Consider the following 26,427-nt stretch of genomic DNA (forward strand, 5'->3'; position numbering starts at 1 on the left):
ACCATTTTAACACAGAGCCCTGCAATCCAACTTCCACCTCTAAGCGTTTTAAAAGGATATCATGGTCAATCGTGTTAAAAGCTGCGGTGAGATCAAGCAGGACTGAAACTACACAAGCACCAGAATCGATAGTGAGAAGAATGTCGTTCTGTACCTTCAGCAGGGCGGATTTTGTGCTCTGCCAAGCTTTAAAGCCAGACTGGAATTTATCAAAGGTTTTAAACTTCAAGTAGGAGATGACCTGGGGCAACAGAACCTTTTCCGATATCTAGGAAATAAATGGTAGCTTGGGCCTGTAGTTTTTATGGTCACTAGAGTCTAGGCTAGCTTTTTTTTTATAGAGGTTGCACTATTGCATGTGTAAAACTGGAAGGGATGCTTCTACTAGTTAATAAGCTATTAATTATGGAGAAAACCAGGGGACAGATTGTAATGAATACTTCCTTAAAAAGACGAGATGGTATGATATCTAAGGGGCAGTAAGTGGCATTCATTCATTTGTGAGACCACCTCAGAGAGCTGGGCATATGGCGCTGGCTGAAATTGCTGGAAGAAGCTGATTGGATGATATGTCTCAGAGGGATCTCAGTCTGGGGGCGAGATGTTGGATCTTATGTCAGTGAAGAACTAAAAAACACTCTCTTTGTTGTATTAGTAAAATGAGTGGCTGTGGTAGAATTTATAGATCGGTCATGCGGAAATAGAAAAGTGCCTCCCAAAACTGTTTCTACAAAGTTGTAACAATAGAATTGTCCAGAATGTCTTGATTTGTAATTCCTGTGGGTGTAATGGCCAGGTGTTCCAATACTTTTGTCCATATACTGTATTGCTGTTGTGTGCCATCTGAACAGTGAGCAACACAATATTCACGCCCACTGAGGTATGATCTGAAGCAGCCTAAGACTGAATCAGAGAGACCCACCCAGCAATGCAGTTGGTTCGGCACAATCTCAGGATCTTCTGCGTCAAAGGCAACACGGAGCACTGGAAGACAAGAATGCCGAGGTTCCCGAGTCTCTGTTTAATCTTACATCATTTAGCACTTTGAGAAGAGCTGTTTCAGTACTGTGATGTGCCCAAAAGCCAGAATGAAACGGCTTTCTGAATAATATTAGTGGTCGGAAACTCAACTAATTAGACATAGATTTCTCAATTTTTTTGTCAAGAAACAAAAGGTTAAAGATGACCTATAATTACTAAGCAAAGTATCATCAAGATTACTTTTCTTCAATTAGAGCCTGACAATAGCAGTTTTAAGGCATTGTGGAAGAATTCCTTCTTTCAGAGAAAGTTCGGCGATATTCAGAACATCTGCTGACAATGAACTTATAACTTGTTTGAAAAACTTTGTGGAACAGGGACTGAGTGCAACTTCAGGAGTTTAGAAATAATATAACGTTGTAAATTAAGGTCGATATGAGAAAACACAGACAGATTAAATATGCTGTTTAGATAAACATCCTAAGTAAATAAGAACATTACTTTTATTGTTGTTTATACAGTGATTATATAAGACCCTGGAAATGTGTCATGCATGATTTGTTGGATAGTCAATTACTATTTTAGTGCAGGCATGCATTTAAATTAGAAACATTGAATGCAATGTAAAGGACCACCTAATTCCTGTTAACTTTAACTTTAATTCCTGTTTTCTTTATAATCAAAAACAATCCCAAGCATTTCTGCATTTAAGTGACCAGCAATTTAATTACAACAACAGAATCAATTATGAAATGTTCTGAAGATTGTTTCCTGAAAGATAATGGTACAAAATTCTGATGTTTTAATTTGCTAAAAATGTCAGTTTTTTATTTCCTTGATAAAAAAATAAAGCATCAATTAAAATATATATTTCAGATTCATTAAAATTCTTTATTATGCTATTTTTTTATTAAATTACCTGTTCACATTTTCTGAATTATTTATTTAGCCAAGTATAGGTATGTACAAAAAATTTATACTAACATTTTACTTAAGACTGTGGTACCCGGCTCGTCCGCTCCTCGTGTGTGCCACGCCCTCTGGTTTCCCACGTGTTCTTCCCTGATCGTTTCCACCTGTGTCTGCTTATTTTGATTAAGTCATGTCCTATTTAAGTCCTGGTCTTGCCTGTTACCCTCGTCCGTCATTGCGTGAATTGTGTAGCTGGTGTGGATCCCTTGTGGTTAGTGTGGTGTCCATGTTCCCGGTGTTCCAGTCCCGGAATAAACCCCAGATTTCCCCAGTTCTGCCCCGTCTGCCTGGTCTGTGACCACCTACCCGCACATTCACCTGTTCGCCCACTCCCGAGCGTGACAAAGACCATGTTTTTTGTAATTTATAAACACTCATAACAAATAATAATGCATTCAAAAATCATTATAATCATGACTATAAATATGAAAAGGCATAATACATCATGGGCATGTGTATTATGCAATATGAATGCTTTATGAAGCTCTCATCTATAATGCACTATAGATGCCTTCATAATGCATTATAATGGTCGATATAAGAATTAAGGATGCATTGTACAGCATTATAAAGGTATCTATAGTGCATTATAAATGAGAACCTCATAGATGTAATTTCTTTGCCTTTTTGTAAATATTTACAGCTATGTTTATAATGATTTATGAATGTATTATAATGCATTAATAATGTGTTTATAAAATACTAAAAACTAAAAACATATGTCCTTAAGTAAAGTGTTAATGAATTTGTTGTGGTGCGTTATGCATGTTGCACAATACTCTATTTTTCAGCTAAAATGTGTTATTTTCTTTTTACTCACACTTAGAAATGGTGTTTTCATGGGTGAAAAATGATGTGTAGCTCATGTCACAGTTTGTTCTTTTTAGTAAAACATAAAGTGAATGAACATAAACCTTATTCAGTTTGGTCACTTTTGCTTTTTCAATTTGTTTCTATAATATTCCAGATAAAGCTGTAGACCTGTGTCATCCATACTATGATTCACACACACAGCCTGCAAATACTGTGAATACAGATCATAAAGTGGGCAAGGTTTAAGGTTTTCACAAGGACAGAATGCAAACGAAAGTTTTATGCTGTGATATCAGATCGATACAGTGGTGCATTTGAAGTGCGGCAAAGCTAGATAAAACCAGATCAGGCCACTGGCGTCACGATAAGTGAATGAGTGCTTTGTTTGGATAATTAGCTAGCATTATATCAGAAACCAAAAGAGCTCTTAAGTCTTAAGATTAAACAAAACACTTTCATGAACTCAAAACAAATGAGCCTTAGACGGAGCACTGCTATTTCCATTCTCAAAACTCATCTTTGTGGAAATTTTAAACCTTCCGATTTCCATTTTCAAATGACAAAGTCAGAGATTCACTCCGTCCCCTCTGTGATTTTGATGATATTATTAAACCTCAAAAACGATTCACTTCCAATTTGCTTTGATGTTGTTCACCTGGCTTTATGCTTTAATTTCTTCTGTGTATTGAACTTAATTAAAATACAGTGTCTTTAGTGTCATTAAATAAAAATATATATGTATATATAATCATCAGTATTTTTCGCAGTATGACATTCTCATATTTAGGATTTAATTTCAGGATTTGTAGAAACAGGGAGCTGTTTTGATTTTTCATATACTCTGTTCTGGTTAAATAAATCCTTAATGTATCACTCCATAAATTCTATAATATAATCTTAACTCTGCGTTTTAAAGTCTTTTTCACTTAGAGAGACAGTAGGCAGGTAGAGAGAATTATTTTAAAAATAATTTGTGTTAAAAAAATGTATGTATTTTGGAGGATAAAAAAGTGGTGATTTTTACAGACTTACATGTAACAGCTACTTGGAAATGACTTTGCATCTCCATCTCTTTGCACCTCCATCTTTTTGCACCTCCATCTCTTTGCACCTCCATCTCTTTACATCTCCATCTCTTTGCACCTCCATCTCTTTACATCTCCATCTCTTTGCACCTCCATCTCTTTACATCTCCATCTCTTTGCACCTCCATCTCTTTGCACCTCCATCTCTTTGCATCTCCATCTCTTCGAATCTCCATCTCTTCGCATCTCCATCCCTGTATCTCAGATCTCCAGGCATCATGAAGCCTCGAATCCATACACATGCAGCCCCACCTGTGGTCCTCTGCCTCCCACAGATAATTGCACATGCAGACTTACCACCTGGGAATGAATGCTGATGTATTTAAAGTGTGTCATTGGACTGCTTCCAGTACAATAGAATGACTGTCATTTAAACTCTGTGAATGCGGACAAGGGCTTATGCAGAAATTCTGGGCGTCCTGACAGAATGCCTGTCCCCCGCCCTGCCCAATTTGTACGTATAATTTTACATGTTCAGCACTCTCATCAGGTGCTGGGCCCCCTGAATTGTCCGCTGTGTCCATGTGGGCTTCACACATGGTAACGGCCAAGTACAAGCTGCATGGTATACAATGCTCAGTCAGCAGTTGCCGTAACAGCTAGCCACAGATTCTCTAACGAGCAGGAGAAGGTCAGGGTTTGGCTTGTAACTGTGAAGCCAACAGCCTTCCTGTAACCTTTTTACTTAGTTTCTTCTCTTTGTAGCTCGACATCATAATATGTGCCATTCATTATTCATGATGTGCAGTTCTCTACATAACTATTTCATCCTTGACACAAAGCTATTCTGCAATTATTTCTGATGCATTAACAAACCTGAATAAATTAACATTCAGTGTGGTTAATCTTAATGTTGGAGTACACGATATGCACATTCATATTGCACGAGTCAGTGACACAATTAAATGAAGAAAACTTGTTTAATTAAATACCCAGTCGCAATTTAAACCAGCCATGCATGGAGGCCGAGAGTGTGTCTGAAGCAGGGGTAAAGCTAGGGGCTTGAGGCCCGTGAAAGCGTGTCATTTTGGGCCCCCAACCCAGACCAATTCAATTATGTTTGGAAGTTTTTAAACCCCCCCCCCCTGTTTATGGCACCCCAGACCTGAAGCCTTGACATATTTTGAAATGTATGTGAAAATATGAATTTAGAAAGGAGTTTCAAAGCAAGCAGTATTCTCCCCCACGCTATGGTATGTGTGCCTGCGAGGCCGCCAGTGCTGACTCTGTAATCCTCAAAATGGGTCATAGCAGAGGGAAGAACAAATAAATATCTCCATAGAGAAGAATGGATTTTTATTATAACATTTATAATTTCTCTATTCTTGGCACAGAATGGGAATTTAAGCTACACATAGAGAAAATCTGTCACAAACCATTTTGCTTTGTTTTACAACAAATATAAGCGATCAGGTGTCAGGTAATATGCAACATTTAATTTCTCATGTGATTCCTCTGTGTAACATCAGTACAATTTTAATCGGCTTGAGCCTGAAAGTGATTTATAATGTTGCACTGAATCTAATGGTCCTTGAGCAGAATGTAGTTCATCCATTTGAAGTACAGCTCCTATACATATTCATCCATCCATCCATCCATTCATTTTCCAAACCGCTTATCCTACTGGGTTGTGGGGGGTCCTGAGCCTATCCCAGAAGCAATGGGCACAAGGCAAGGAACAGCCCAGGATGGGGGGCCAGCCCATCGCAGGGCACACTCACACACCATTCACTCACACATGCACTCCTATGGGCAATTTAGCAACTCCAATTAGCCTCAGCATGTCTTTGAATTTTGGGGGGAAACCGGAGTACCCGGAGGAAACCCCACGACGACATGGGGAGAACATGCAATCTCCACACACATGTAACCCAGGCGGAGACTCGAACCTGGGTCCCAGGGGTGTGAGACAACAGTGCTAACCACTGCACCACCATGCCACCCCACTAAACAATTTCAAAATTATTATAATTATTGGTATTCCTTAATACCGGTTTGACATGGTGGTGGGTGGCGTAACTTTTACAAATTAAATCCAGATATATATTTAAAAATTCAATACCAAGTCTTAGTGGTTTGATTAGTGGTTTGATTGGATTACTGTATGCAATTTTTTCTCTAGTTTGAATGGCTTTAATTTGAAGTAATAATGTGGATATTGAATCATACACCTAGAACAATGAGAAGAAATGAACAACTGATTAAGGTCAAAGGCTTCAATGTAATAACTCCTCTCTGAAGACATTATGTAAGGATCTTAACATTGAAACACTAAAAACACAGGAACTAACACACAGTAACAACCAGGTAGTTAACAAGGGGTAGTTGTGGTGTGAACTGTTACAAACAGACTAGGAGCAATGAGACGCTGGTGGGGTCAATAAAAGCTACACAGAGAGGTGCAAAAGTCAAGGGAAACTAAACAGGGAACAGGGACCAAAAACAAGGGACTGTAACTGAAATACACAAACACACGATAAACCAAGAAAAACACAAAATAAATGTTTAATAACAGCTGCAACGATAAACAGAGGAGTGTGTTAACAAAGGTGAGGAGCCAGCATAACTCAAGAGCTTGATGAAAAAGTCAGCCCAGTTAATGAATCTTCTGCTAACTGAGCATGTTGCCTTTAATCTTAGAATTTCCTTTTTATTAAGTCTGCTATCACGGATTAGTCTTAAAAGCACAGACCTCACCCTGTAATAAACATTAATACTTGATGCTTCCATCCATCGATCCATCTTCCTATATTCTACCCATATATACAATATCGGGTCAGAGACCACATATAGTTTGTGATTTATTGTGTTAAAAACTATTGTGATTTTTTTATCAATATCTGATAGAAAATTTTAATGTGAGGGATTAATGACTCGTGCTACATTAATGACTCACCCCCCCCCCCCCCAGTCTCTCTGCTTTCATTTATTTGACCTTTTGCCAGGATCATATAAAAATGGATCATTTGTTGCTAGTTCCGGAAACCTATGATTAAAAACTTTTGACAGTGGGTAACCCAGATCAGGCTTATTAACATGTATTACTCTGCTGGTGCTGTTCTTCTGCCTGTGTAAATTTGTACCTTTATACTGAAAACATTCATCAGAATTACGCAAAGACGCACAGTCTCTGTGGGCTTCCTCAGCAAGTCGATCATTTGTGAATTTCTTTAAATGATGTGACAGTTTAATTTAGCCGGTGTTTTATGAGACTGTAAAGAGTTTGAGATGGTCACAAGTTCTTTCACTACTCTTTTTGCCTATGAGAAATACAGCAAAAACACCCCCCCCCCCCCCCCAAGAGTTTTGAAAAACATTGACACACAAGCCTCTTTCTGTCTCAAGCTTTGGTGAGTTTCTAGAAAGTGCTGTAACCGCAGGGATCCTTGCTCCCGCTATGTAGGGGGCTATCAGTCAGAGATCACTCAGATGATCTCAAACAATGCAGAAAAAGATCTTTAAACTTCCAGAGTTGGGTGGAATCTGAATTGGGGAATGAGGGATTTTTTCATATGATCCTATAATGGATGCAAATGTGACAACTTCAGCAAAACAGTCCCTACTCTCCTGAGAATTCTTGCCTAAATATTTAAAAATGTGCTCTTTTTAAAAGGTTTGGCATCACAATATCTAATTAGCAGCAACTGGCCCATCAAAGTGCCCTCTCTTCATGATAGATTGCCCTCATTACACTTATTGTTTTATCAGATCTACCACTGAATATGTGATATTCAATTTCTGTTGGAGAAGATGCAATTATGTTAATGGTCTTTCAAATATCTGTCCATGCTATATTACATTTTTTTTTTTAAATCCTTGTCCAGTGCAGTGAGCCTGGAGAATTTCCCAGTAACCACTGGGCGGGTTGGAGGGGGGCTGGGGGGGGGGGGGGTGGGCATCGTGGACAGGACACCAGTACACCACAGCACACTCTTAGGCACACAATGGATAATGTAGTACTAACCGCAGATCACTGACGTTATTTTGTATCTCACATTCTTCAATAATAAGAAAGGGAATATTAAAATTCCAACATCATTTAAGGGAGACCTTAAGTACTACAGAATCATGGCAATTCCTGGTAAACCCTCCAATAAGCCATTAAAAGTGCTGGCTTAGTGAAACGACGAGTTAAAGCAGCTTTAATGACAAAGAATGACATGCTTAGATTTTCCCTGAATTCATTCCTTTGATGGTGGTTGTCGGAAAGTTCTGTCTCACCCTCTGTTAGCGCACAAGTGGAGCTGCTCTTTTATTCTTCGTGTTTGTGGAGCGAGTGGGCAGGGGTGATGTGGTCAGGGTGGGTGGGGTGATGTGGTCAGGGTGGGTGGGGTGATGTGGTCAGGGTGGGTGGGGTGATGTGATCAGGGTGGGTGGGGTGATGTGGTCAGGGTGGGTGGGGTGATGTGATCAGGGTGGATGGGGTGATGTGATCAGGGTGGATGGGTGATGTGGTCAGGGTGGGTGGGGTGATGTGATCAGGGTGGATGGGTGATGTGGTCAGGGTGGATGGGGTGATGTGGTCTGGGTGGGTGGGGTTAGACTGGGGAAGCGAAGGAAAGGACTTCAAAGGGTGCATAGGCTGCATGCTGGTCACGGTGGTTTTCCCTGGCACTGCAGTTATATATGCAGTACAAGGACATCAATGGACGTAACTGCATGTTTTAGGATCTTGTGCTTCTTGGTAAAGGCTTGACCCGGCACTGAATCCATGACTGGAGGATAAATGATGGATGGATGGATGGATGGATGAAGATTCTTTCCATCTATCTGTGCCTTTGGCTCTGGTCAGGCTTTGGCTGGACCCAAGGATGTAAGTTTGATTCCAACATAGATAGGAATAAGGGCATAACTTTGGGTTTAGTATTGGGGGATTTGTGGTCTCCACCCTAACTAACTGATTTAACGAGGTCTAGGGGTTTACAACCCCTCCCCCCATAATTTATGCCAATGGGTAGAGACCAAATCAGCCAGGAACCCTGCAGCGCCCCCGAAACACAAAATGTGCTCCTACAGTATCAGTAAGCACATGTTTGGGGAAGAGTGTCCCTCCCACGGCCCTGTTAATACTCATTGCACGTAGCATGTTTAATTAAGTTGCCTATAGCACAACTTAATTGCCGTAGTTGTTATTACGAGCGGAGATATTGACGAAGCTCGTCTTAAAGAAGAAGCTTTTCGGGGTGTGGTAGATGAATGTAGCACCGTCACGAGTTTAATTTCGGGAGGTGGAGTTCCGCTGCCCCCCGCTCGGGTATAAATGTCGCCGGCCGTGCAGGCAGCCCAGCTGCAGGGGAAACTGCATTTGCAAAGCATCGCTCTGTGAGGTGCGGAGCGAGCGGGGGGGCATTTTCTAACCTCGGACTAAGATCTCCAGGAAAAAAAACCCAAGACTGGAATCAAATTCCTCAGAAAGGTAACGACTTGTTGATTGTGAACTTGTGAAGGTGCGATCTTTTAATAAGCATAAAGTACGTGGCCAGCAGGTATTGTTGAGATTTTAGGCAGCAATCTCCACCATGCGTCTCATTTGTGCAAGACACCATTTGCCGCTATACGGTATAAAATTATTGCAATAAGCATTTTACAGCGACGCATCTACTTTTATTGCATTTTATTACTTTATTTTAATCATCGGTGTTTATTACTAAATTTTTAATAAACGCTGCATGTCTAAATAAATGTCATACACAGACTAGTTTGCGCATATTAAAATTAGTTTCATTACAAGGAATATCTGATTTTAAAACATCGTGCTTGTACTTCTAAAGTAACTAAAATACATGTTACGAAAATTGTGAAATAGTAAACACTGTTTCCACAATTCCAAAAAAAAGTTAGTCACGGATTTTTTTTAGCAGGTTTAATGCTAGTTTCTGGACATATGAAAGAGCTTTCAGTGCCATTACCAGTGCTAGATGGGGGTACAGACGTTGCACCGCTGATTCCGAGTAGACCAGACCAGCCTGATAACTCTGTGGCCCCCGATCGGAGCCATTAGAGGCCCTTAAGCTGTTGCACCTCCCGCGGTATGTAGCTGGATAACCTGTGGAGCAGCCAAGGCGCTGTCCGCCCAAGCAGTTCTGAAAAAAAGAAACGGGGGGTCTTCAAAAACACAATCTACGCCGTGCCATAGGCTAAAATCGATGACAGTAATTATAGTCTATAGGAAAATCAATTCTTGCATCCCTGCCATCAAGTAATTCTCCTTGATTGATGAAAAATCCGTGTTTGTTTCTGAGCACAAACACACCTAAGATTAACAATTTACCAAGCAGAAGCACTGCCAATAAAACAATTGTCAGAATGTTTATATATATATATATATATATATATATATATATATATATAAAGAATAAGCAAAGCCAAATAATGTCTTTACGTACATTATGAAAGCAGATCATTTGAAGTAGCATATTTGATATAATTTAAGAAGTATGCATTCCATCGAAATATTAATGTAACATAATTTCGTCATCCTGCTCGTACATGGATGTACTTGCCTCGCTTTATTGAACAACGTGCGTGCAGATATAGCTGCGATTTAGGAAACATCGGCAGCGGTTTGCCCAGATTCCGGGCAGAATTCTTGTGTTGCTGCGATTTTGCGGCTCAGGCGGTCTGCATTATATGCAGCAGAAATAATCTGAGTATTGCAGCGCGATCAGTGGGTTTAGGATTTGCCGGTGTGCAAACCTTCCCGTACAGCTTCTTTGCCAATGGAATCATTTCAACAGTCTCAGATGCTACGTTTGTTGTTTTGTAAAATGTTTTGATCCACAAATGAAAATGTGTCATGTGGTGTTGATCCAAATGTATTTATATTTTATTTTATTATTTTTTTATTTAATCTTAATCGCGTCTATGCGGAAGACATGAGAGTAAGGATCTAATTGTACGAAGTATGTAAGACAAACTTGAAACTTGACATAATATTTTCGTGTACAATTCCTTGCACTGTCACAGACAATATTTATCAGGAACTAGTCGACTTGCATGGCACAGAAAATTATACAAGGAACAGCCATCGATGCCGGACCAACAGCCAGGTCAGACCCTGGGGTAACGTTTAAGGATAGCATACTAACAGGATAGCATGCTAACAGGATAGCATACTAACAGGATAGCATACTAACAGGATAGCATGCTAACAGGCTCAGTAAGAGTGAGAAAGTGTGGATACATGACCACATCCTGATTCTGAAATGCTATAAGCATGAGCTGGGGCGGCTGGGTGGCAGACTGGCTAGCATGGCTGAGTTCGAGTCGCCATCCTGGATCTGTGTGTGTAGAGTTTGCATGTTCTCCCCATGTCACCCTGGGGGTCCTCCATGTGACCTGCTTTCCCCCCACAGTCCAAAGACAATGTAAGAAGAAGTGTAGTTGCCATATTGTCCATAAAAGGGGTTGGGGGCTGCAAGTGTGGAAGATGTTTGGATGGATAAACATGAGTTTGTCTGACTTGGAAGATGTGTGTCTGCTGGAGCCGGGGGTTTAGAACAGATTGAGGGTGACGGAAAAGCGGAAAAGAAATGCAGTCAAGCGGAGGTGTAAGAGAGAGGCTGATATTCAGGGGGACACAACGTAATAATTTTATGAAATTATTTATTTATTGGAGAGTGAATGAAGCCAAATTATACATTGGGAGGACGTCCCCCCCCCTCTCCCCCAGGTCCTATGGCCCTGGGGTCAGCTAGAAGGACCCAGACAACAGTGAATCTCAAGGTGACCAAATGGGCCAATAAAAAAGTCAGGGGGAGCAGAGGAACATGGCTGACCATTACATCACCAACGGCTGAACACGGCGTTTCAGACGCAAAAGCCGAATTATCCAAGGCAGCTGGCTGCCTCGCGCCTTAGCCTGGCCTCAGAAACAGGAGCGTTTAAGAACAGCAGACAAAGCCGCTGTTTGTGCGACTGTTTGCGTGCTGGAGCGCTGGTGGAGCGGGATCGCTATTCCTGGGGAGCCGCTGCTTGTGATCATGCCAACACATGACTTTTGATCCCGAACCGCGCGCCATCTCATGTAGCCGGCCAACACCCAGGCTGCAGGACAAGTCTCCGTCTCCCATGATTCCCCAGAATTGTATTGGTTTGTATCCAAATATTCCTCATTATTGCTCAGAGCTTTTTGCTGGTTGAAGCAGGATCGACATCAGAGAAGCGTACCAGCCTCTTTTCAGTCCTACATCTCTCTATTAAAGTCTTTTATCAATCTGACACTTGTTTTCTCGCCTTTTCTTATCCCTCCCTCCCATCTTCCATAACTGCTTATCTAGTTCAGACTCACAGCTGTTTGTTATTACATCCAGTATTTAATTTGGCCTAATGTTATTAGGAGAAATTAACATCTGGCAGGATTTGTGGAGAACAGCTCATCCGGATATCAGGTAATTGTCCATCAAGCTAATCGTGCTTCTGTACCTCCAGCCGTGCGCACTGGTTGTGTAGCCCTCGTCGACCCCCCCCACCCCCCCAGAGGGTCCCTCAATGGCAATAGACTGCACTCAGCCTGATCAAACATAATATCATGTTATTAGAAACAGTTCTGTATTAGCATAGTTAATCGTTTGTTGATTGGAACGCATCATAAATTTATATTATCCAGGACAAAACAAGCAATGGCAGCATATTTGAAAGGATATGGTGCCTGGCGGGGTGGCATGGTGGTACAGTGGTTAGCACTGTTGCCTCACACCTCTGGGACCCGGGTTCAAGTCTCTGCCTGGGTCACATGTGTGTGGAGTTTGCATGTTCTCCCCATGTCGTTGTGGCGTTTCCTCCGGGTACTCCAGTTTCCCCCCACAGTCCAAAAACATGCTGAGGCTAATTGGACTTGCTAAATTGCCCATAGGTGTGCGTGTGTGAGTGAATGGTGTGTGACTGTGCCCTGTGATGGGCTGGCCCCCCATCCTGGGTTTCCCCTGCCTAGTGCCCATTGCTTCCGGGATAGGCTCTGGACCCCCCGCGACCCAGTAGGATAAGCGGTTTGGAAAATGGATGGATGGATGGATGGTGCCTGGCTTTGCTGATTAGTGCATGGTGCCCATGGCCTGGAGGGTGTTGGTTCAAATCCCTGGATCAGTAGAGCGATTTCCAAGCCCTTGTTTCCCCAGTTCTTTTTCCCTTCCTTCTCAATTGTCTGTCACTTCTGATAAATTCCTGCTAAATAAAGCTTACAATAATGTGAACTGTACACTGAGCAGTGTGTGTTTTAACATAAGCAATCCCAGTTATATAATTTGTGCTTCATATATTTCAATTACTAAAATTTAAACTAGTTAAACTTAATCCTCAGCATGACCTGTACTGTAATTTTATTTCATTTCATTTATCCAAAAGCTATAAATTCTCTATCTTTTAATATTTTATTAAATATAATCCATCCATCTGTCTGTCTTCCAACCGCTGAGCCTCTACCAGATTATGAAGACCATGGAGTCTGTTGAATAAAATCAATAACATTAATATCTTAATCTAATTTTTAAACCAATAAACCAGTGAAATAAAAAATATCGAAAACATCATAATAAGTACATTTGTTGCTGTATTGATGTCTCTGGTCACTAAACCAATCATTTTTCCCAATATGTTTGTTTTTTAGTTAAAAAAATCATTTATCAAATTACACTAAGTAAAAGGTAAAATCAATTCTTGCTGCTACTGTTTATATAAGGTTAAGTACATCGTGTCTTTACCGTGAGTCCTGTCATTTTGAGGTACAACTACTGTCATAATGACTCATAACTCATTAAAAGTGTGGACATTTTTTTAAAATGGTTACCTTGTGAGAACCTTTGGCATGTTAGTCTGGTGTATCTATCTCTGTTTCTAATCACTATCACCCAGGCTCTAAAATTAATTTACCCTTTAAACTTGTAGTCCGTCCTTCAGCTCTTAACTTCACACTTAATTGGTTTCTTGCAGTTCTGTAAAAGTCCGACAACATCTTCACTGTTAAAATGATTCTTGTAGATTCTGAAGTTCCTGAGGTATGAAATTATGAAAACATTTTCGTCTCTGCTGACATTTGATGTTAAATAAGTGGTCTGGCCTCATACTTCCAGCAATCCATCTTCTAACCGCATCTCCAGCGTTGAGTTGCGAGGGTCCGGCTCTCGTCCCAGGGAACACAGGACATAAAGCAGGGGTCGTCCTGGAAGGGATGGCAGTTCATACTGATATCCGAGAAATGAGATTCCAATTCTGTCCTATTGATCTCCAAAGGGACTGAGAAAAGTCCTGGGAAGAAAATTCAGCTGTTCATGTGAAATAACCAATTTATGAATATGAAGTTTCATAGTTGGATCATGTCAGTCTACAGTGATCCTGATCTTAGCAAAATTCACTGATCTAACTTTGATCCGTCACACCTATTATTACTCACCCTCTGGATGGTGCCCTTTCTCATGTCATGGGCGATTCTGGGTCTCCGTCATTTTGTGTAAAAATTGAAGGATCACAGCACATTTTTCTGGATGATTGCCGGATAGGAGTCAGCGTTCTCTTTCATCATATCCGAGTAGTTTCCATCACAGATTCTTGTCATTTCTGATAGAGGTCACCATATGTGACTTTCCTGATACCTCTGTCAGGACGTGTCCTCGTGGAATCCATCCTATTTCCTTGTATGTTTTTCTCGATCGTTTTGTTCTGTGAGAGTGAACCCAGTAAAGTTCTGCTTCACCTCAGTTAAACTTGACACGTAAGACCAAATTAAATTCAAAATTGAAAGCTTGAGATTTTCATCTTAACCCTTTATAGTCAGAAAAATTATTTATCTGCTAATGATTGGTCTGTACTTACACAAGTTCCTCGGTGGGTAATTTCATGCAAGAATTTACAGTAAGACTTTTCCTAATAAAACAAGAAGTAATATGCAATAATTTAAACCAAAAAGATCTTCCAACACGGTTTGATATTTCATAATATAAAATAAGTTGTCAGACTGAGAAATATATGTCAGACAAAATGACTGTCCAAGTAATGGTTTTAGATTACTTTTTAATGTCAAACCCAATTGTATGTGCTTTTTTGATTCTGTCGCAAGCTTAACGAGTGCTAATTAACCCACATCATACTGGCATGACAGCTTGGTATGTACGAAATGCTGGTCTTGAAGCTCTCTTCCAGTAATGGCTTTCCTTTGCGTTATATATTTACCTGAAACTGATTCCCGGTTAAGGCATTTTAAATTACATTTTACATAGCCATTACTGGGTAACAGTGCAAAGCAGGAGCAGATCAAAGCCCGGCTGCACACTGTGGAGTTAACAGATCACTGGAAGTTTGCAGACACTAACTGGATTGCTAATAAAGAAAGCTGAAGTGTTTTGGTAATGCTAACCTTTTAACATCGTTTTGGTGGGATGTCTGTGATCATGGACTCGTTCGCTAATGACAGTCGAGGGAAATAAATTGGCGTCAAACTTCTTTAGAAACTAATGACTAACAATGCTGGGGAAATATCTGTAAAATAGGAGCTATCATGTTACTGCTGCCAATTAAATTGCAGATAGTGTGAAATGTCAACCGCTTTTCCATTTTGTCTCACTCTGTTCTTGGATGGAGGTTTTCTCTCCATAGCACCTTCTGGGGCCAGGTCAGAATGTCAAGTTGTCTGTGAGGTAATTTGGATGAAAGGGCGTACCGTTCACCCTCACTGTCTGTCAAGCAGTGCTCCACGTTTACATGCTCAGGAAGAGTGCGACACAATATGGACCACTCACGTGTTCTGGAATGTTCCTGAAGTGATCAGGTGTGCAGAACAGAAAAAGCTGCAAGTTATGCACAGGTGGCGCAAATGCAAACTAGTGAGGCAGGAATTCTCATTCTAATGCATTATCCACTTAAACTTTTTTGCTTGCAGCCGGTTTCCTAGTATTATTAAGCTTGATGATTTTAATTTCATCTATCACTTTGAATATAGGACTTTCAAGTAATTAGTGACTATGGCAATTATCTCCAGTGTGGAATGAGTCATAAATATGACAGAGATAGAGAAGGAGCTTATTAATCTGCAAAATCTGAATGCGACCTTTTGCCAGAATGGACTCTTTCGGAACGGAAATTCAGAGATTTTTCATCTTGTCCAAGCCAAAGAAATCCTGATTTCCTTGCATATGTAATGAACCTGGGGCTGGACTGTAGGAAGTCGAGCGCATCCTGGACGCCAGGAAGGGGCCTGAGATATATTCAGGCACAACATGCAGGCTCATGCGTGGAGATCAAGAACAATCATCCAATCATTAAAAAAAAATATTGCATGATCTGTGAGACATTTAATTTCTTTAAAGGACTGTGGAGAAAAACAATGCAAGTGGAAATAAGGAGTATTTCTGCTTCTGACTCTTTGGTTACATACTACTTTGTTTGATATAATGAATTGTCTAATTGTACAGTCTGCAGCATATAAACCCTGCTAATCATTTTAGGTACGTTGCAACAAACAAAACTTTGTCAAATGAAATCTACAAAGACTCTACAAAGCCGGTTATTTTTTATAATATTAAAACGAGTACCTCAAGCAATTTCACAGAATTCCAGACCACAAACAGATATTTGGAATACTTTGTATTTTTTTGTGTTATGGAGTATATAATGTAATGTCATACATTGCTATAACTTAGTATACATGTGTTTGTGCTTGTTTGTTCCCCAAAGCTAATTTTTAAAATTACGTTTATTGCCCAAATCCTGTGATTACCCTGATGTTTTCTCAAGTCATTCAGGCTGTTGGATGATATCCTACAGCAGGGGTGTCAAACTCCAGTCCTGGGGGGCCGGAGCCCTGTGTAGCTTAGTTCTTTCCCCTGTTCCACCACAAATGATTCAGCTCAGGAGATGTGTGGTAATTGGTGCATGGAGTTGAATCAGGTGTGTTAAATAAGGGGAAACCCAAAAATGTGCCGGGCTCCTGCCCCCCTGGACTAGAGCTTGACATTGCTGCCCTACAGCTACAATTACATCCATCATTTTCCATCAGAGGTGGCTTTCATCCTCTGCTTTTCTCTTTCCAGTCTTCATCACACAGGAAGGAGATCCACTATGTCTGCAACAGGCTTGTGATTCAGAGAAAGGACAGTTCTGAGGAAGCCCCACCCCCGAACCACCCAGGCGAGATGAACATCTCCCAGAGGCCCCCGGTGCAGAAGGATTTCCTGCCCAACGTCAGCCTTGCACCACGCAATGCCACCGAGGCCGGTGGTGAGAGTAAGCCCACGGTCTGTGAGCAGGTGAGCATCGCCACGGAGGTGTTCCTCACCCTGGGCATCGTCAGCCTGCTGGAGAACATCCTGGTCATCTGCGCCATCGTCAAGAACAAGAACCTGCACTCGCCCATGTACTTCTTCGTGTGCAGCCTGGCCGTGGCGGACATGCTGGTGAGCGTCTCCAACGCCTGGGAGACCATCATCATCTACCTCCTCAACAGTGGTCAGCTGGTGGTGAGCGACCACTTTATCCGGCAGATGGACAACGTCTTCGATTCCATGATCTGCATCTCTGTCGTGGCCTCCATGTGCAGCCTGCTGGCCATTGCAGTCGACCGATATGTCACTATCTTCTATGCCTTGCGCTACCATAACATCATGACAATGCGGCGTGCGACCTTCATCATCGCTGGCATCTGGACCTTTTGCACAGGCTGCGGCATCGTCTTCATCATCTACTCAGACAGCACACCCGTCATCGTTTGCCTGGTGTCCATGTTCTTTGCCATGCTTCTATTGATGGCCTCCCTCTACAGTCACATGTTCATGTTGGCACGATCCCACGTCAAGCGCATCGCTGCGTTGCCCGGCCAAAACTCTGTCCACCCACGTACCAGCATGAAGGCTGCCATCACCCTCACGATCCTCCTGGGGATCTTCATCGTCTGCTGGGCACCCTTCTTCCTCCACCTCATCCTCATGATTTCCTGTCCTAGGAACATCTACTGTGTCTGCTTCATGTCCCATTTCAACATGTACCTCATCCTGATCATGTGTAACTCCGTCATCGACCCGCTCATCTACGCCTTCCGTAGTCAGGAGATGAGGAAGACCTTCAAGGAGATAATCTGCTGCTACAGTCTGCGTAACACCTGCGGAATGTCCAGCAAGTACTAGCGCTGTTCTGTAAAGGAAACACAGGCGGACTCTGAGTCTGTACAGAATATCGTGTTGTACAATAACCTGATCTCATGAAAGGATTGAAGTTCTGCCAGTATTTCAGCTCACCGTACCAGAGGTCCTGACTGTACAGCGCATGGTATCACCCTTGCTTGGATGCTCATCAACTTTGCATGGCTGTTCTAACTGATCAAATAATTTCAGGTTAATAATCATTTCTGGGCTCTCAGCCTTTTGTCTTCTGAGATCAGGTACATAGTACATCGATATATAAAATGAAGCATGACTTAATTTTCACAGCAAAACCGGAGGCTCCCATTTCCTTGAAAAGCTCCTGTGCTGCATTGTTGCAACGTGAAGATGCTTGACGCCGTGATTTATCTTTACGTCGCTTTTCAGTTTTCTGCAAGAGATGCAGGTTTTGCTCGTCTGCTAAGCTTTTGCTGTGAAAAAATGTGAATTTTTCCTGCACATTAATTTTCATTCATTTTCTTGAAAAATTTCCTGTATTTGAAGTTTATCCTGATAATAATTGTGTTACTCAATTAATATTTTGCATTTTGAACTTACTGAGTATAAGTACTGAGATTTTAGGGTAGTACACACTCCTGAGCATATTTTCATGCGCTGGAGCAAAGAAGTAGATGGTTTTTTAAACACGTAGTATTGCAGAATAGTTCAGGATTAAACCATAATGCATGACAAGACAGCTAATCTTAATGCAAGATAAAGCACAATTTTCTAATACTGTATAAATCTGTAACATACATAATACATTGATACTAAGGAAAGCATGTTTATATAGCCAAGAAAATGTGATTTGCAGTACTAATATTTATGATTTATATTTGCTTCTTTTCAATAATTCTTTCTTAATATTAATCCTAATTTATTGACATATTTTAACATTGTATATAGACGCTCCTCTACTTACGAATGAGATACATTTCAAATGGCCGTTCACAACTTGAAATGTTCGTAAGTAATTATTCAACATCATTTTAAGGGTATATGCAAGTACAAAGCTACGCTAATGCGCGATGGGAGTAGTGGTCAGAAGTCGTACTAGGCGGAATTGGTGTGCAGAAAAAAAAATTGATATTGCAGACAGGAAATGGGAGCCCAGTGAACACAGTTTGGGCTTACAGTTGTCTTCGTTCGTATGTCTGAAAGTTCGTAAGTTGAAAGTTGGTAAATAGAGGAGTGTCTGTATATAAATATGTCATATGAGGTCCGTGACAGTAGCCTGAGATCTGCAGGGTTGTGGGTCATTTTCTGGTTCTCACCCTGGATCTGGTTGAATGAATTTGTGTCTCTGAGTTGCTCACAGGGTGTAATTGGCTGTGTGTGTGAGAGTGTGAAGATGGAGTTTTCATTTGGAATTTCAGTTTAGCTTTAATTCAGTGCATTGCTTTTACTTCTGACAATAACTCGTTTTAGTATCTTTTTTTTTATTTCTGTTTTAATTTCCAGTGTTATGGTGAAAACCTTGATTAAGGTGGGTAGGTGGCAAGAGAGGGATGCAAACAAGTGCATGTTGTCTAAAATATACTACAGACCATACACTGCTGGTGAAATTTAGTGCGGTTTCCAAATACAGTTCCTATTCACAGTATGAATAATTTATTGCATAAATATTTATACTAGTGTCAATCTAAGAGAAGAGCACTTCTCACAGCTAAATGTGCACATGGGAATCAGTATGTGCAAAACACTCAAGTAGCAGACTAGGCCATAGGTATAAAAATGGCTAAGAAGCAGGAAAATATTAATCTGTTAGCAGGCCACTAAGCACAGTGAACTAATTGCTCTCCAGTGAGAGATTAGTATTTTTCAATAATGAGTGATATAAATTCTACACCCACTACGGAACAGTTGGAAACAGTTTCTCAGAACAGAGGTGTGTGTTTGTGTTTGTGTGACAGGGATAATCAGATCTTCAGTAGTCAAGTAACTTCCTGTTCATCATGATCATCACCTTGCCCAGAGTGGCTGCACTCTTTCTCAAACCCAGGGGCTGTAGTCCCCTCGCACTAAATGTCTGGATAAGCTGGTTTCCTTGGCCCCCAGGACCCCACTTCTCTGGAGCAGGCATGTAGTAACCAGTCAAACCAGTTAGTAAAACTATGAGTTTTAACCCCTCTGGAAATTAGCTTCAGCATTGGGGAAATGCACTGAGGAGGACAACCTCCCCCCAGACCTATGGTCACCTATGGCTCATATCTGCAGATCTGCATTATGACATCAGTTAGTTTGGCACTGTATATAAATGTTAGCTAGTTAAGTTGCTCTGTCTTGACATCGTGCCAAAGCATAGTTCCTGGTCCCTAGTTCCTATTGTTGACTTCATTCATCGTTACTTGATACACTCACTCAACATTTCCAAGACAGCATGAATCAAAATGTATTGTTCTTTGATTAACGTTCGTAATTAATGTCACCTATCTGTGGCAATATTGCATTATTTTTTGTTACTTTTTCCATTGGAATAATAAGGTAAACCTACGAAGAGTTTATATGGGTTAAATTGCTATAACTACAATGGGATTATTTATATAACCTAAGGATTGAATTTTAATACAATTTAAGATCTCAGCTGTGCTAAATTGATGTAAGACATGCCTTGCAATGGGCTGACTCCCCATCCTGGGCTACTCTCTGCCTTATCAATAACAGGCTGGATGGATGGACGGATGGATGGATTGATTTAATGCATTTTCATAATGAGCCATTGATACCCCAGTACTGGAAAGGAAAGGAATCTCAAAGGTGTGTTTTTTGTAAGTTCTCCTTAAAGCCATTACGCATTATATAAAAGTGAAGTGATTGTCAGGTGTAATTGGGCTTTCTCCGTCATTTTATCACATTAAATCTGACTAAAGGTAAGTAGGAAGAATCTGGTGAAAATGAAATTAAATTACCACTTTCTAAGCCAACTAAATAACCTCCCTCGGTCTAATTAGCTTTTAGTGTGAGCTTGTCGGATCACCACCACTGCCTATGGAGACACGTGTGCTTTTGTGTTGCTCATGGCCCAGGGGATTCCAATTCTCATTTCTTAACAATGACTTAAGCCTTTTACAGCAGTAGGTTAGTTATCCCTGCGACCCCGACCATGATAAGACATTAAAAGGCGTATGGATGGATGCATGGATGGATGGATGGATGGATCATCAGACAGGAAACCCAAAGAACATCAGCGTTTTCTGGGTATTGGTGACATGCCGGGCCCGGTGAAAGCCCATGTTGTGCTCAAGGCAAGCTTCACTGCTGGCGTGCCCTCAGTTACCTCCAAAATACATGTGCAAGGGGAGTAAGGAAAAAGAAGATGGTTCATTGTTTAATGTTAATAATAAGTAACATTTTTATATAATAAAAAATATTACTACTACTAATAATAATAATAATAATAATAAATACAGGCCAAAATGTAAAACACTGCCTTATAGCGCCACCATCAGGCTGATGGGTGTGATTTTGCTTGCCTGAGTGGTGCGGGAAATTCTACACCAATTCACCAAATTTGGTGTTTGGAATTTCTAGGCGCAGCCAGGGCATTGAGGGTGTCCAGTTCGGTGACCTCAGGATTAGGTCTCTGCTTTTTGCAGATGATGCGGTTCTGTTGGCCTCATCGGACCGTGACCTTTGGCTCTCACTGGGACGGTTCGCAGCCGAGTGTGAAGCGGCTGGGATGAGGATCAGCACCTCCAAATCCGAGACCATGGTTCTCAGCCGGAAAAGGGTAGAATGTTCTCTCCGGGTTGGGGATGGGGTCCTCCTCCAAGTGGAGGAGTTTAAGTATATCGAGGTCTTGTTCACGAGTGGGGGAACAATGGAGCGGGAGATCGACAGGCGGATCGGTGCGGCGTCAGCAGTGATGTGGGCGCTGCATCGGTCTGTCATGGTGAAGAGAGAGCTGAGCCAAAAGGCGAAGTTACCAGTCGATCTACCGAAAGAACGAGATCGCGGGTACAAGCGGCCGAAATGAGTTTTCTCTGCAGGGTGGCTGGGCTCTCCCTTAGAGATAGGGTGAGGAGCTCAGTCATTCGGGAGGGACTCAGAGTAGAGCCGCTGCTCCTCCGCATCGAGAGGAGCCGGATGAGGTGGCTCAGGCATCTGATTAGGATGTCTCCGGGACGCCTCCCTGGTGAGGTGTTCCGGGCATGTCCCACTGGGAGGAGGCCCCGGGGAAGACCCAGGACACGCTGGAGAGACTATGTCTCTCGGCTGGCCTGGGAACGCCTCGGGGTCCCCCCAGAGGAGCTGGATGAAGTGGCCGGGGAGAGGGAAGTCTGGGTCTCCCTGCTGAAACTGCTGCCCCCGCGACCCGACCCCGGATTCAGCGGAAGATGATGGATGGATGGATGGATGGATGGATGGTGTTTCTGCACCCTGCAGTTTCTGCTCCCCATATTGTTTTAGTGCCGAAGAACAATAATAAGAAGAAAGATCCAATCAAATAGAGTCAGCTTCCGGCACTGCATGCTTGGACCCCTCATAATTGTAAGTGACAGTGTTATTGTTTCTTGGATAATTTTGATACCCGGTGGGAGAATAGTATAAGTAAATATTTTTTAATTTAAATTTTATAATGAAAATACAGAATATAGCATTTTTTTTGATGATATTGCAACATGATTGTATATACAATTAATCGTCTTGGTATGCAGTTAATCGCAATTTTCTTTTTTAATTGTTTGACAGCCCTTTTAATTTTTTTGGTCTCACTGTGCTAACCTGACAGTGTCCCTGAGTCCTTTCCGATCCCCCCCACAGCGCATAGCTGTTTTGTGTCGGCACTGCACAGGCCTTGAGTACTTTGCATACAAGATACCCGATACCAATTTTACTTGATTGGTCGCAGATGAAATTGCCTAGTTCAGAATCAGCCTTGCCGCTCCTCGGAAGGTGCCTGCCTAGGTGGTCACCTACAGGTATGTCTCTTACAGCAGTGTTCCCCAGCCCAGTCCAGTCTGCAGGGAACACAGACAGTCCGTGTTTTTGTTCTCTGTCAGCTCCCAGCACAGCCATGCCAGGTATTTGAAGATTTTGATTGGCTGGTAGCTAAGAGGGAGCAAAAATGTGGTCTATCTGGGGGTGTATGAGGACGGTGTCAGGAAACACTAGGCTTTTAGGATTGACCAGACTTGGTTTCTGTAATGAAAATCGTTCAATTTAGTCTTCATTCGTGTTGTAGTGGACATTATGCTGACATTTTAGTTTTAGTGTTTTTTTTTGCATACTGATTATATTTTTATGTTAGTTAACTGGAATATTTTTCTCCATCGCAAACGCACACACTCATACGCACACACATTGTGCCCAAGTATCTTTCGGAGAATCATTAAGAATCTAGTAATGAACAATCACAAAAAAATACGCACAGATAATATACTGAAAACTGGTCAAGCTGTATTGATAAAGGCCTGAAAAATCACGTATATATTATATATGTGATTTTTAGGTGAGGCAAACAATATTGACGAATAGTGTTGCGATTTCATATCTACCAATGAATTGTATTTTTACACTGTAAATTTCATGTTACATCATCAACAGCATTAGCCAAGTCTCAGATTGCATCGCAAGGCAAATAATACAAGGGTCCCCAAACTTTTTAGCCCAAGACCCCCAAAATAACTGTGCCAGAGACCCGCAATCCCCATCTCGGTAGATTTCACACTGGTTACGAAGCAGTTTTTCATGTCTTACACTGTAGATAATGAAATGTAAATATATTAACTCCTTAATGGAATGATTCATGCGTATCTCTTTTTCAACACTTTCTTTCTATCAAAGTTCTTGTCTACTTTGGTCAAACTGCCACATGACTTCTGAATGGAATCTGTACATAGATGCTTATTGACAAAAAAAAATGTTTTTTCTAAGATCATCGTTTTATTTAATGCTTTATGTTTTGTCAATGAGATCAGGTCACGCTTGCTAGAATACATGATGGACAAATTTGTCTAGTAGTAAAGTGTTGTGTTTTGGAAATATCAGCACCGTGTGCAATTACTGTAAATGCTATCAGAGTTACCTGTACAGATAAGTAAAATTCACAAGCACAGTCAGTGTATAAAGACCGATGTTTGTCTTTATTTGATAAAGAGCCCAGTATGTTAAATCGGTTCCATAATTTATTTGGTATAGGCATAAATGTTTAGCCGGCTGAGTGGGTATCACTGTCGCATCATACGCATAGTTTGGGGATTTGAACCCTACCTATGCTCCACTTATGGGAAGTTTGCATGTTCTCCACCAGTTGTGTGTTTTTCCCCCTGCAGTCCAAAGACGCACAGTTAGGTTAACTGATGTCTTTGAATTACTCAAATATTTTTTAAATAACAATTTTATGGAAAAAAGTGTGATTGTGTCGTGGGTGTCGCTTGCCCCCTTTAACTGGGGCATGTGTCCCACTATGTATGTGCCGTGCCCCAGTAAAATCTCACATTCAAATCATATGGGTAATTGGTGTCGGGGGGGGCCTTTATGTCTAGCAACGGCCATGGATTTTGTTCATTTGAAAACAGAAATATTTTACATACATGCTGTAATACTATGAATATCTTTCCGCAGAATATTGAAAATGCATTAAATATGTCCTTTGTTGATTAAGTAAATGTGTGATCAATAAATATGACCAATAAAGTATATTTTCTGTCAGATTTTCTTGTCGTGCAACTTTGTGTTTTGCACGCAATGAAATTTTTGCCTCCTATTAGTGTGTTTCTGCTGCAATGGATTGCTATCCTCTCCGGAATATACCCCAGTCTGTACCGCACAGCGGTACACAGACAAACCTGTCCGTGGCAAGACTCACCTGTGCTTGCGGAAAAATGTTTTCACTGAGAGGAAAAACTATGTAGTACGGCTGGAGGATATAATTGGTATATGATAATGGTATATAATTTTTATATGATAATGGTATATAATTAGTATATGATAATGTGACTCTTTATACTCAACTGGTTGGCAGAAACAAAATCATTCTCTGGATTTTTATTTTCTGGAACTGAACTCTCCACCTCTGTCTGCCATAACCTCTCCACGTCCTACCTCTCCAGATAATTTTCCTCCTTCCCTTTGCTGATAGTGGAAGGTTGTGAGGGATCTTAGTCCAGTCTGTCCTTGCATCACCACTCCAGTGACACTCTTACATGATGCAAGTGCTCAAGTCACAAACGCTAGCAATAAAGGCTTCCACTTTCAATCTAAAGAAATAGAGGCCAAACTCTACCAGCAATATGAAACCCATTCCCTGGAAGGAGCAGCAAGGCAGTCAAAGAAAAGACCCAGCAACAAACCGTACTGTCAACATTTTCTAATGTTACACCCTATAACAAGGAAATGTATTTTTGTATTATGTATTTATTAAAATTAGATTTTTGCAGTCCATTCGATTTTTCAATTTTCAGGCTCTCTATCTTTATCAGCATTTCTAACAGAATTTTAAGCAGTAATGGAGCCTTAATGTAAATTAATGACCTATATATGTGATAAATTTTGATATCAATTGATGTGAAAAAAATGATCACACACAATAAAACATTTTGCTGTATCACACAAAGTTACATAAATACTGTATTGATGGTGAAATGCATTTTGATTTAAAAAAAAGTCCATCACTGTTGGTGACGGTGATGATCCCTGACACAAGCAATAGACTCCGCCTACCTCCCACTTCCCCACCCTCACCAAAATGAATGGCTGGAAAATGAGGGGATTGTTATTTGTGAGGTCTGTTCTGCTCAGTATGTGTTGTCTCTGCTAAACTGCAGGGCAGAAAAGACCATGGTAATGCAATCTTTGCAATTAATGAATGAGTTACTTCTGTTAATTACCATGACAATGCTGGGATTCTGGTCAGAGTGCAGTCATCTCCTTTGTCCTGTAGCTGGTAATTAAGCAGCATTAATGCCCATTTCGTCACAATCACCTCAGTCGTGTGCTTATTTTTATAACCACCTTTGTTCTAGCTGTGAGTCTGTTGAATGAGCAAACAAATTTATGGTATTTTTCCATATCATTTTTATAGTACATATACAATTGAATGAGACCATTATTCATGGAAAAACAATGGCAGTTAATTATCTACCAAGGCAATTTAATTCCAGTATGACTTACATAGTTGGGTCCGGGGATTGGATGGGATTTGTTTGGCTCCCACCACCCCCGTAAGAATAGCACGCTGTCAATAATGCTTTTCCATGTAATTAGCATCATAGCGTGCGTGTAGGATTCTGGCACCCACTGCAGGGTGATCCACTGGCTCACTGCACCCCTGTACTGGATATGCATTGTAGAAGATGAGTGGGTGGACAAATGTAGCTTACATCGCAAACTAATGCTAAAGAACCTTTATAAACGGTGCACTCAACTGTTGTATGTTTTGCTTTTTCCTATTACTAAGAAAAACAAGTATTACATTTCATTTCGCAAAAGCAGTTGTCATTTTGCACAAT

The 26,427-nt window shown here is 41.1% G+C and overlaps 1 protein-coding gene across 2 annotated transcripts in view; it reads left to right on the forward strand.

Moving 5' to 3' along the window:
- Positions 1 to 24,628, forward strand: part of LOC125749428 (melanocortin receptor 5-like) — a 30,365-nt gene extending 5,737 nt beyond the window's left edge. The window contains exons 1-2 of one of the 2 annotated variants that reach the window (XM_049026690.1): positions 9,152 to 9,267; positions 16,871 to 24,628. In XM_049026690.1, the coding sequence (XP_048882647.1) occupies positions 16,973 to 17,959 (987 nt within the window). In that variant the 5' untranslated portion in view covers positions 9,152 to 9,267; positions 16,871 to 16,972 and the 3' untranslated portion in view covers positions 17,960 to 24,628. Of the gene's footprint in view, positions 1 to 9,151; positions 9,268 to 16,870 lie in introns of those variants that run through there. The other variant, XM_049026691.1, reaches the window with a different exon arrangement.
- The last annotated feature ends 1,799 nt before the right edge of the window (positions 24,629 to 26,427 follow it).

This window comes from Brienomyrus brachyistius, chromosome 9 (genome assembly GCF_023856365.1).
Source record: "Brienomyrus brachyistius isolate T26 chromosome 9, BBRACH_0.4, whole genome shotgun sequence".
NCBI lineage: Eukaryota > Metazoa > Chordata > Actinopteri > Osteoglossiformes > Mormyridae > Brienomyrus > Brienomyrus brachyistius.